This window comes from Tinamus guttatus, unplaced genomic scaffold (genome assembly GCF_059628265.1).
Source record: "Tinamus guttatus ecotype Peru unplaced genomic scaffold, ASM5962826v1 Tinamus_guttatus_pri_ptg000244l, whole genome shotgun sequence".
Taxonomy (NCBI): domain Eukaryota; kingdom Metazoa; phylum Chordata; class Aves; order Tinamiformes; family Tinamidae; genus Tinamus; species Tinamus guttatus.
In genome coordinates, this window is record NW_028288778.1 from 944,244 (window position 1) to 957,050 (window position 12,807).

General features: G+C 39.0%; 1 protein-coding gene across 1 annotated transcript in view; it reads right to left on the bottom strand.

Annotated features, from left to right (window-relative positions):
* The window catches only part of NFAT5 (nuclear factor of activated T cells 5), a 57,336-nt gene that overhangs the window by 2,749 nt on the left and 41,780 nt on the right, over positions 1-12,807 (bottom strand). Inside the window, exons 7-12 of the mRNA XM_088526215.1 lie at positions 10,913-11,047; positions 10,688-10,740; positions 8,876-9,008; positions 6,580-6,657; positions 3,487-3,635; positions 530-2,957 (exon numbers count right to left, since the gene is read on the bottom strand). Coding sequence (XP_088382341.1) covers positions 530-2,957; positions 3,487-3,635; positions 6,580-6,657; positions 8,876-9,008; positions 10,688-10,740; positions 10,913-11,047 — 2,976 coding nt within the window. The remainder of the gene's footprint in view (positions 1-529; positions 2,958-3,486; positions 3,636-6,579; positions 6,658-8,875; positions 9,009-10,687; positions 10,741-10,912; positions 11,048-12,807) is intronic.

Sequence of the window (12,807 nt, forward strand, 5' to 3'; positions counted from 1 at the left end):
TCCCCCCAATCAAAGTAATATAATTCTCCAAAGAGGAGGGTAAAACATTGGTTTTAAAGTGTGATTGCCTCCTACACTGTTTAGTACTGGACTTCTTGAGCAGCTTGTACAGAAATAGGATGGTCTTGATCACTTATTTTTCATGCAGCATATAGCCTTTGAGTTTTCTCTGTCTTTAAAATAAGTGGCCTTCAATTCTAACTGTAAATCTCCTGGAGCTCATTTTTAAATTTTAACAACAAAAGAGATTTGTGTTCCAGTTTATAATACAATGACTCCTATAGCTAAAGGTCAACAAAATTTGTGATGGCTATTTCAGAGAAGGGTGGAGAAAGAATGGGAAAAGTTTCCCAAATCAGATTGTGTGGATTAACCATTTGCTTTATTAGTTTGAATTATAAACATTTATTTTCTCCACCAACTGTCAACACCAACTTATGTCTTATGAGTAGAATATTGATGGTCTTGTGGACTCCCAACTACAAGCTCTTCTAAATCGTAAGCTCAGCATCAGGGATCTAAGACTTACTGTTCTGGATGCCGAACAGGAATATCCCTGAAGTCTGCTGAGAGGAGGCAGGAGAATTCTGCAGCTGGTTGATGGCACCTCCCGCCGTGTTGTGAAACAAAGATGCTGGCTGCTGTGGAGGAGAAGCAGTTCCCTGCATTCCTGCCATGCTGTTTTGAGAAGAGTAGATAGGAGCCTGCTGCAGCTCTTGCTGGCTCATACTGTTCTGCAACGCAGACATGGAAGCTGAAGAGATGAAGAGAGTGACTTGTTGCTCTTGAGAACTTGGCGACCCTTGGACCAGCTGAATCTGGGGCGAGTTATGGAAGATGGCTGGTTGCTGTGATTCAGCCTGGTTGGATCCAGGATTCTGAATTGAAGACACTGTAGTTTGATTCTGGAATTGCATGGGCTGCTGCTCCTGATTCATAGATGCCATGTTGGTTTGCGAGTGAAAAATGGATTGACCTTGTTGCTCCTGATTAGCAATTGGGTTTTGATTTGGGTTGAAAATCATATTTTGTTTTTGAGGAGCAATTGTATTAATTGCATTTTGGTTACTGAACATTATGTTCTGCGGCTGCTGCTGCTGTTCTTGAGATGGAGGACTACTCTGAATAGCAACTATTGAATGCTGAGGCTGGAAGATAGCTCCTTGTTGGCCCTGGGGAATTGGATTAGATTGGATGGAGCCTAATGAAACTTGAGACTGAAACAAACCTTGCTGAGTGGGTTGAGTCTGGGGCTGTTCCTGGGGAAGCATGGAACTCTGGATATGAGATATCTGTGTTTGCTGTTGGAAAGAAGCTTGTTGCTCGGTGTTTGTGGCTGCCTGAAGAGGAGCAATTGAATTCTGGTTTGTAAAGAATGACATCTGCTCTTCCTGAGTCGCAGGGTTGCTCATGGAACTCTGGGAAAGGAACATGTTGGCAGATTGCTGGTCTTGAGGAACCGATGAGCTCTGCAACACGCCCATGGTGTTCTGGGAATGGAACATGGGAGGCTGCAGCTGGTCTGAGGAGTTAGTAGTGGTCTGATTATGGACAATGGAATTTGCACTGTGAAAAATAGAACCTTGTGTTTCCTGGGACATATTTTGAGCATCACCAATTGGATTCTGAAAGAGTTGAGCTTGTGAATGCGGAGACTGTTGCATAAAACTTCCTGACTGAATAGACATGATTTCTCCACCTTGCTGGAACAGACCACCTCCTTGTTGTTGAGTTCCACTTGCCTGAACAGTCATCATGTTTTTTGGAGATGAAAAAAGATTAACTTGAGACTGGCTTTCTCCACTGTGCTGCATCTGAACCATGGTCTGAAATACAGTACTTTGCATCTGTTTATTCTGTCCTGCAGTTTCCTCTCCATCTGCAGAATTTGATGTCTGAAACATAGCAGGTCCATTGTTGGAGACTTGCTGCTGAGCAGCAGGAGCAGCGTCACTTCCAGAAACACCAGGAGATGAAGAGAACAGCTCACACTGCATTTGCATGTCTTCACTTGTCGATAACCCACTCATTATGTGAGAAGCTTGCTGGTAAACCGGTGACTGCTGCAGGGCTCCATTCCCCGAAGTTGTTGAAGAGAACAAATCAGACTGCATCTGTGTTGCAGCTTGGCAAATGTTTTGTTGCATTCCTATCACCATTGCTGCAGAAGTCTCCATCACCTGCTGTTGTTGCTGCTGCTGTTGCTGCTGATTGGACAATGCATTTTCAGGCTGGGAGTGAACATTTTCAGCTCTCCCAGGCAAAAGGTTCTCAGGTCTGGAATGGACAGCTGTCTCTGATGAGAAAAATTTCCCAGGATTGACACTAGTTTGTATCTGACTTACTTGCTGAAAAATATCTGCATTAATCTGATCCTGAACGTCCTCATTGCTGTCTGACCCGGAAAACAAAACTGAAGATAACTGCTGCTGAGCTTCCAAGACCTGCTGCACCAAGTCAACATTTCTACTACTGCCAGTGGCAGTGTTAGTTGGAAAGTTTCCAGCTTGCAATTGCTGTATAGTGTTCTGTAACTGACTCACGCTGCTTGCTGATGAGAAAATACTTGAAGAAATCTGTTGCTGTAACGCCTGCGCCGGTTCTGTTAGTGTAGACTGTTGTTGCTGTTGAGACGCATCAGTTAACTGTGACAAAGTCACAACTGTGCCATCTGACTGCAGAACTTCCCTGGCTTGGGATTCTCTCGTCTGAAACTGTGCAGCTTGCTGCAGTAGCGCATCGCTGTTCTGCAGCTGACCTGGAGTAGAGACTGCTGAAAAACTACCAGGCTGGGAAATGTCCTGTGTTTGAATAGTAGTCAGAGTCTCTGGATTAAACACTTTTGGTTGTATTTGTTGCTGTTTTTCACTATCGGAAGGTAAATGGGAAGCAGAAGTTGATATGCTGGACATACTGCTTTCTAATGTTTGCTGAGCTGGTCCAACCACCTTTGAAGCCTGAAGAAAAACCATATATTACAAATCAAATGCTTATTTAGGTCATGTTCAGAAATTTTTAGCATCTCACTGTATGCAGGAAAGATCCGCTAGAAGATGTGAAGTCTACATATGTTTCCATACATAACTATAGAGAAGGAAGCAAGCAAATGACTGGGAAAACTGCCCAAGTGCTAGTTCAGGAAAGTGTCAAGACACAATTCATTGAACAAAAGCAATGCTAGGAAATTACTGTTAATATTCTCACACTGACTGACTACTCTGTGTCACAGGGCAAAAAAAAGAATCATCACAGCATGATGCAATCAATCCTTTTCAGTGCAGGAACAAGGCGAGTTACTTTCAAAAGCAACTTATTTATTACTTTATTCGTGCTTTGTGTGCATATTTTTAGCATAGACTCATCATCAGCATGACATTTTCTCCAGGTGTTACTCTCCTGCACTGTGCACTATTAGGACACAAACTGATGGCCAAGGTTAACTAAGAGCACTACAGGAAAGTGTCCTCAGGTCACAGCCACACTCACCTTGAAGACAGGGGGGGATCTTTTCTCTGCGCTTACTTCCATTGGAGCCACATCTTCATTCTTAATCATACTGCTTGGCATGAGTGGAGTTATCAAGGCACTAGGAAGAATATTTACCTTTTCCAGGTTACAACCGGTAGCTTTCACTGCTGCAGATACAACAACAACAAAAAAAAAAGGCAATGAATTGTTGGTTATCATTAGACAAAGAGTTTCTAGTGCTTTCACCATAAATTTTCAGCCTTTCTGTAGGTGTTCTTGTGCTCATACAAGATCTTAAAATGGGTATCATTGCAAACACTTACAAACATTTGAAATCATTCTGGAGAACAACTAAAACCTTCAAAGTGTTTTTTTTGTTTGTTTTTTTAAAGATTAACTGTAATACCATACTTTTGCCTTTCATTTAACATCTTTCTAGAACAGGACAGCCATTCACAGACTGCTTGAACATAAAAACTTAATATATTATTTTCCAAATTAACAAATCTCAAACTCAGTACAATTACAATATTTCATTTTGAAAAAAAAAAAGTCTGTTTTCAGACAAGCACATGAACTAGGGCTCATAAAGGAATATTTTTTTTCTTTTGAAGGATTCAGCAAGAAAAAAAAATTAAATCTACGTGACAGCCCTTTAGTATGATAGGCAAGCAAGATCTTGTTTTGTCTTGAGTGTCTTTTAGTATTTTTTTGTTGTTAAGTAGAAATGTGGCTTCTTGAAACTAATTAAATCTTTCCAGTACTATTTTTTTTCTGACCCATGTTCAAAATACTACTCAAGCAGGGATTTTGATGATAAATAAAACTGGCCTTTCTTGATATCAAATACTCCTAAAATAATTTGAGCTTAAAGGAAAGCAATGCTTGAGCAAATTTACATCAACAATATGCCACATCTGCAGTCATATTTCTTGTAGTTCTATTCTATGTAAAACCAAATGTTCTCTGTTGAAATGTTACTTCATCTTCAGTAATAAATTCACAGCCATCTGCACGTCAACAGCCAAGCAAACTCTCTTCCTCCTCCTTCCAAACCTTACAGGTCTAGAATAGCTCCAGAAATACAAGCCACATGACCTGAGCTGTTGGCAGGGAATGCAACTAGACTGAAACAAGATTTCTAAAATAAAGTTTTAAAGTAAAATAAGTTTACTTCAAAACAGCTCTTCTTATACTTTATTTAAATAGAGCTATGTATTTTTTCTATACTGTGACTGAAGTCACAATTTACAAGCTTCTCTTATGTGCTTCATTTTGCTTTCATCAGAAATGATGAAAATATAATATATAAATAATTTAAGGGATTCCAAAGGTATACAGGTTAGATGCTGGCTACAGTATGTCAGTTCACAGTGACATGTTTGGTTAGAAGGTTAGAAAAATGAAGAACAGTAGAAAGAAACGAGAGAAGTTTAAAATGCAAGGAAACACTTTGTTTTGGTCATTTACTATGTTTATTTTGTAATTCATGTGACAGAAATTCTGAATTAAGGCATGTAGACCCCCTTTCCTATTTCTCCTGAAGAATCTGGAAACTGAAACCAACAGCAATCATTTAAAAATAATGCTACAGCATTACTTGAACGCCAGCAGGGAGGGCATCTCCCCAGGCGCCTCCCTGCACACCCCATCCCTCCGCTTTGGAACTCCAGCCTGTTCTCGTGAAATGAACCTCGTCACTGAAATATGTCCAATCTGCAACAGTCTTTCAAAGTACGTTAAGAGCTTTGAATTTAAATGGTTTTGGGAAGACGTGTTTTGTTTGTTTTTTACATACGCAGATGCTATAATAGAAATGATTTAACAAGCAATATTCACAGAGATGCAAGACAAAGATTAAATTTGCTTGTGATGGGTACAGAAAGGCCTTTTAGTTCACTACATGTGCCTGGCAGCTCTAGCTTATTCTAATCTAGTAAGGTTTGCTGCAAATGATGCCATTTGGAAAAAAATCACAAGTTCCCTGTGAAAGGGAACCTGGATCCCCCCCTGCTCTTCATCACCCCAGAGCAGTGAGGAAGGACGGGCTAGGATGTACAGAGACAAGGCACAATGTCTGTCCTCAGGTTCTTGTTCAGCCTCTAGTAGAACAGGTATAGGAGCGAACAGCCAAAAAAGGGCTAGCTGGCAAGAAAACCCCTACAGGAAAATATATCATCATTTCTTCCACAAATTTAAATACGAGGACATGGACCAACAAGGATAGCACATTATCTCCTCTCTGCCTAACGCAGCATTCCTATGTAAATTCTGAAGCATCTGGTACCTTCCATGGGGGAAGGCTGCATACTAGACTAGACAGATGTCAGGCTTGCTCCGATATATCTGTTATTATCTTTTTAATCATAGCTACTATGAAACATTTCCAGTATTTTTATCAGCTTGTTTCATTGTCCTAAATCTTTTTTCCAAATTTCTGCTCAGGCATTCTCTGCAGGCTTGAATTCCTCCTATCTTGTATCATCCTCCCTGACTAGTTAAGGTACGCCAAGGCTTACTCACTGCTAAGGCCCGCTGCAGCGCTCTCAACTTTAAACATGAGCTTCAGGATTTTAACCTGAAGCTCTGGATCCTATCAAACCTGTGATCACACTATTAATCTGCTTACCTTTCAAACTGCTTTCACCAGAACAGGTTATGGAAATTTCCAATAACCTTTGCACACTACCATAGTTTTAACAAGCAGCTAAGAAACTCTTCCTTCCTATACTTTATTCCAAGATAGGAAGGTTCAATTCAGCTCATGCTTCAAAGCCAAGTAAACCTAAAACTTGCTCCCTCAGGCCGAAACAACAAACTTTGAGTATGGACAGAATGGTCGAGGTAGGGGGAACACACTGAAGAATGTAAATGTAAATGATTTTTTGTTTAATTATTTTTGAGAAGTTTTTGTTCTATACTATCCCATGTTAAAATATACAGTTGCAAAGTAAAATATTCATAATCAGAAAACAGGCCTCATTGTAAGAATATTGTCAGATTATGCAGTCACATACTTATCTACACAGGACCTCTGATTTATTCCTGCAAAATTTGGTCAGGAATTTATAGCTGAATTATTAACTAAATTGATAAGAATCAATTTAGTACCTTTTATAGCCTCTTCAAAACAACAATGTTGGGCTGGGCTGGAGATTTCCTTCTTCACATTAACATTCAGAGTAGCAGCTGTTAAGGCAAAAATACATTGAAAGCTTCCTTATATTACAATAGCAAGCAAGCAAAGCAAAACTGTTACTTACTGAGGTTCTTGGAAATCCACAGACATTCTGTGGCGTTCAAAAACACTGGTGTTCTGCTCAGGGCTGTGCACACACCAGGGCACTTATGTTCAGTTCTTAGTGGTCTAAACCACCTGCTGCCCCATGCGCGGTGTACAAGATGTGGAAGCAATTCCTACTGCACATTTTGCTCTAAGCAAAGGAATAACTGCACCTAGCCACACCTCAGCTCCTTCCACGTCCATCTGCCTCCAGCTGGACTCCGTATCAGGGCAAAAGACTACTTGTTGTATAACAACACATATGTATCTCCAGGAATCACAGTTATATAATGTAAATAACTGCTTTTTCTTCTTTAGAAGCCTGTGTGCAGAGTATTTTTTATGCAAACTATAGTTCTGTTTTTTCATTTTCTATTATTTATTTTATAGCACAGCTTGATGCAAACAGAAGCCTCAACAGGAAGTCTCTACATTGATGTGACCCAATCTGACCTTTCATACAATCTCCTTAAGGTATAAAAAAAATCTGAAAAAATAGTCTGAAAGGGTTAATTCTGTTTCTCTAGGTTAAAAGCATTCTAAACACACACAAATTGAGAAGTGGAGATGAAGCTCTTCAGCACATGGCTTTGAAAGAAAGGCAGACAGACTTCCATGGGAGCTGGAGGTTACATTTAGAAATACGTCTCAGCTGAAGCCTCAACTATGAACTTCTCCTCTTCCTGAAAATCCCTACAGGGAAATATTGCCAGAGAGCTGGCATCTGCTATTAAGAGATTTCTTGATGCCAAAATAAAGCAGAGATCATGTAGTTAAAGACAAAAAGGGTGGAAAAAAAGTGAGATGATTTTTCCTTCCAATATATTATTTATATCCTAAAGAAAAAGGAATTTTACAGCTAGCTGATAAATTCTCCCAATGTTTAAAAACACTTCTCTGGAGTATGGAATGAGGAACAGATTTGAAATGAAATGTAAAGCTGATGTGGTTGCTAGGTGAACTTTAGATTGCATTCAGCCTGGAGACAAAACAGTCTATAGAATCCAAAACCATCATCAAAAAATACTTTTTTTTTTTCCCAATTTACTTCCAGGGAGATGGAAATACACACACGGACTATTGCTTCCATAAATAAGCCAGCTTCCTAGGCATGGATGAACATGGATTTTCTATTTCACGAGGGAAGATGACACTACTGCTACTCACTCCATAAATACCCGAGGGTCTATCAAAAACCTCGGCTCACTTCCTCTGGATAAGAGGGACTACTATATGGAATGAAAAGCTCTGAATTGTTTAAATAATGAACTTTAAACCAAATCAAGGAAGACATTAAATGACAATTTCCTGACCACTGCAGAATCTAGTCAGTGGATATTGGCTAGTATGTGTGCACATTAACAGCAAACACAGCTTTGAATAGGTTAAGCTGAGGCACTCTTGAAAGCAAGATCCTGTACATGCAAGACCAGAACTAAAAACAGCTGTTCCTACATAATTTTAGTACAAAGGTCTCATGCAAAGTTGTACAGATGTACTTTTTTAAAAGACTGTCTGTGCTGTTTACAGTATCCGCACTTCCAGTTTGCTGCAGTTTTGTAAAATGAGTGCTCTTTTACACAGAAAAGGCACGGTACTAAAACTGCTCTTCAAATTGAGGTAGATTACATTAAATGCGCTAGGAACACCACTTAGCTGTAGTCTGTATAGATACGAAGGCCTCCAGTTTATTTGACTTCTAAAAATGGAAAAGGCAGTGAGCAACTGTACTGAGGTCTGCGATACACATGGATAAAATAAGAAATGGTGAAGCTTCAGCATTCCTTGGGAATTTTTTTTTTCTTGTTGCAATTGGTGCACTGCGTGTAGTATGTCTACTATTTTTTTTCTGCTCAGCTCTAGTTTGAACCTTTTGCTAGCAATGGATGTTACTATATGAAATCAGCTGCCTGCATGCAGCTGAAATTTAAACTACTCCCACATGAAGGAGAAAATCCAAGTGTTCAGATTTCATTATTTAACAGATCAAAACTCAGCAACAAGAGAAGTTTGTTTCCCACATTACTTAGTATTTCTGCTATATGGATTAAACACTATGCGACAGAAATGAGATGCTTAGCAGGTAAATCTGTCCAATCCTTTCGGCAACTCTATTTTACGTACATGTATCTGGAGTGTATGTAAATGGCTGCACATCGTGCGATCTCCCAGCGTTGGTCACCACATATATTCCCACAGAAACAGCTGAGGTTATTTGCTGGTCATGATATGGTGGCACCTTCACAATAAGGTGATTCTGCATTGCAACAACAAAAGAATACACATTGGTTTAAGTCTTATTATAGCTACATCCACTGGAAAAAAAAAAAGATGGTAAAAAAACAGAAATATTGGGGGAATTTGATCAAGTTATATTTTCAGTGAAGCAAACTTAACTAATTTGAGCTAGAAGAAACATGAAAATGCTCTGCCTAAATGATGCTTATTTTCAATGTACAGCTTCACTGGCAAGTACAGGTAGGAAAATCATACAAAGTATAGTGCTTTAAGCATAAACTTAAACCTAAGAACTTTATTGAACTTAAATCAGAGTTTCAAGTAAAATTCTCATGGAATCAGAGATTTCGCTGTTTGCCTAATCAGATCTTTGTATTTAAGGTGAACTTTGAGATGGAGGATGCAGTTTCATGCTATGCATAAGCTGATTTAACTCTAAGCAGACATCAAAAGTTATGGCTATAATTATAGTCACAAATGATCTATAGGCAAATATCTACTTCCCAACTACTTATCCATTAGAATTAAGAAATTGTTTCTATTGGTGCATGCATAAAGTACTGCTTTCAGAATATCTGGAGCAGTGCAGCAAGACTACATTTGTTAGATGTCATTTATTTTCCACTTTCAGTCCAACAGTCCATAAAGACACTTAGCTGTGTCAAAAAGAATAAACAAACTTGTTGGAAAGAACCTTAAATATCAATAGAAATTCAGCCAGATATAAAGGTATAAAAACTAGAGATTGCAAACAATATATTTCCCCTCAGCAATCTAATGGTATCTAATCTAAATTACATTAAGCCTTGCTTTCCAAGTTCAAACCTTCCTACTGCGGTATCTAAGTTTCAGATTAGGCACTGAATGATAACCATTGTGTAAAGAAGATTTGAAGAAAGGGGACACTTTGTATAAAAATGCACTGGAAGAGAAGATAATCAACCTGATTCCTAATTCCCAAGTGAAACTCACGACATGTCCATAAAGAGGGAAAGGCTTATCACATTTTTCTTTAGAAACAGAATCTCCACTAGAATCAGACATAGGATAAATCAGGAAGCTCCTAAGATTACTTTTACTTGGGCTCAGTACAGTGAAGTTCCTGGTCTAAGCAACGAAAGTAAAAATCTTTCTAAGCCTTTATAAGACTTCATTTTTTTTCCAGAACAGTCTTACTTCTTGTGAGACAATGAAGATTATACAGAACACTAACAGAAATAATTTACTTGTTTAGAAGCTATTATTCAGTTAAGTACGGAAAATGAGGAGGGTTAAATTTGGGCATAATCCAAGTAGCAAAAGTTGTGATATTGTGTATTTGTGATACGTGACAAATACAGTTACTATGTTGTTGTATTTAAAAACATTTTTGTTTGTTTGTTTTCTTCAAAGCCAGGAAGGTGTTTTTCCTCACTCATATTACTAACGAAAAACAGGGCTACTTTGTATCTTTTTGAGCCTTAATCAACATGAGCCCCTTGCAGTATTTTCAGAGAGCAAGTGAAATCTCTCTGCAGTCAGTTTCCCCAAGGATGTAGTTTCATTTTCTGTGTAATAAGCCATTGCTGCTGGCCCACGTTTGTCAAGATTATGAGAACAAACCTGTGCATCAAAATCTGCCTTGATGATGTTAAGGGGTAACCCTTGCAGATGCTTATAGAGAACAAATTATTAATAACAACAAGGAAATAGAAATACCTGATGAAATAATTCCATGTCTATTTCAGCTTCTGCTTTCCAAGAATTTTCGTCTAAATGAAAGTTAAGAAACATAATTTATTGCACATCCACATATAGCATCTTTGCATCTGAATCTTTGATTCAGTTTGTCAGTTAATTCTCCACATACCGCTATACCAAACAATGCGATTTTAAACAAACATGTTATTTTTATCACCCCAAACCAAAGATGCTTTCACTAACCAGACACATTCTCTTGGAAAATCACTTTTGTTCCCTTTAGAAAGTTTTTGCCAATCAGGAAAACTTCCTCTTCACCCTTCACTGAACAACTGTGCAGACTTTTCTTTAGGATCTCTGGAACTCCCGCTGGTTGGGCTGCAATAAGAAAAACAAAACAAAAACAACATAGTTGGAAATCAAAGAAATATTAATATCTCCAAAGAGAAGAACTTTCACTTACAGGATTAAAAGGAAAGAACAAAACGCCTAAACTTCTTCCTTTATTACATGACTCAACACAAAGCTTAAGAAATGAGAATTTCTAATATTTCCTTCCTAAACACAATGATCTTTTAGAAAACACACTTAGATATATAAGCAAATCCACAGACCCAAACATGTCTCTTCATCTGCTACAGCTGAAGCACGTCTTCGAACTGCACGCTTAGCCTGACAGAAACATTCCTCATGAAGTTTATTTCCCCACTATGCAAAAGTCATAAATGTAGCAATAGTAAATCCCATGCTGTTAGTATAGTTTTACACAAGAGAACTTTTTAGCTGATGCAAAAAGAATTAACTTTGTAGATCCAAATATTCCACTGATAATTCCAGTTTCTAATGAAGATTTTTCAACCACCTTTTCTGTTCACATTAAAATCCTAGTGGCATAAGTTGGTACTTAAATTCTGGAGTCATGTGGCCTTCCTTGGCTGTTTAACAAGACAACTACCTAGTCTCCCTATGTACCAGTAAATGGACTGTAACTTCCCAAATAATTTAAGGACCTTTCAGAAAGGTCTATTTTTCTGCAAACTGCTGAACTGGTTCCTTGGCAACAACTATGCAGTTGGAAAATATGCTGGAGCACATGGAAAGGGCAATTGCTCTAGGTTTGCTAACAAAGCCTATTCAAAGTCGTAAACCTTAAAACAAGGACCTGCATCCACTGATGTTTTTCTGTTAGTTCCAGGAATATACTGACACTTGGACAGGATTGCGAGTTTTAAAGCCCATGATAAATACACATGGATAAGTGGAAAATGTACATCAGCTAACGTAAACATTTCTAGCAAAGGTACATATGTATTTCCCAGCAACATAAATGCAAAAATTGCGTAATTCCTCTAGTTCTAAAAACCTTGGGAAGGATTAAAAAAACCACTCCTCTGCAGGGGAAGGAGGAGAAAAAAGGGGAAAAAAAAAAGGAGGACAGGAGTGCCTCAAGTTAATCCTGCTGGAAAAGCACCCCATGGCGTAAAGCAATGAAATATGTCTCAAGAGAGCAGCAGAGGTCTCTGTGCATCAGCAACGGCCCTTGTCTGGACCTCGTCCAACCTTCGCCGGGTTTCCACAACTGCTCTTGCACGAGGGATTCTCGGGGAGCCTCCAGTGCTGGAGCCACAGCCAGGCTGTTTCCAACGTGTGCCCGACAGGCTGCTGCCCGCAGCACACGCAGCGCTGGGATCGCATGGGGAAGCTCATATCTTTTTAGTCACCTCCAGTTCCAATCTGTTTCTTTGCTGTCTGTATTAATTATTTCCTTATCTTTTCTCTTGGAGAGATAAACAGAAACCCCCACAACTGGAAGTCAGTAGTGAGCTTTACTGAATTTCCTCCTTATTTTGAAAATCATAAAAGACAGAAATTTAATGGAGATGAATAAGGCTTCTTTGCCAGAAAACAAGGAAAATGTTTCCCAGCTTATTCTTTCCCAGAATGAAGGGCAGGTCAGGGCACAGGCCCTGTGCCGTTAGCCACCATCTCTGGGCTTGGCTCTGCACAAGAGGACGACCTCTGATGCAGTGGTCTCCTCTGATTCCATTTTCCGTGCTGTTCAGTACAAGTCAAAAATAGAGCAGTGATCTCTGCAGAGCAGTGTTAAACAAAGTATTTTAATTAATATCTACAAAAAG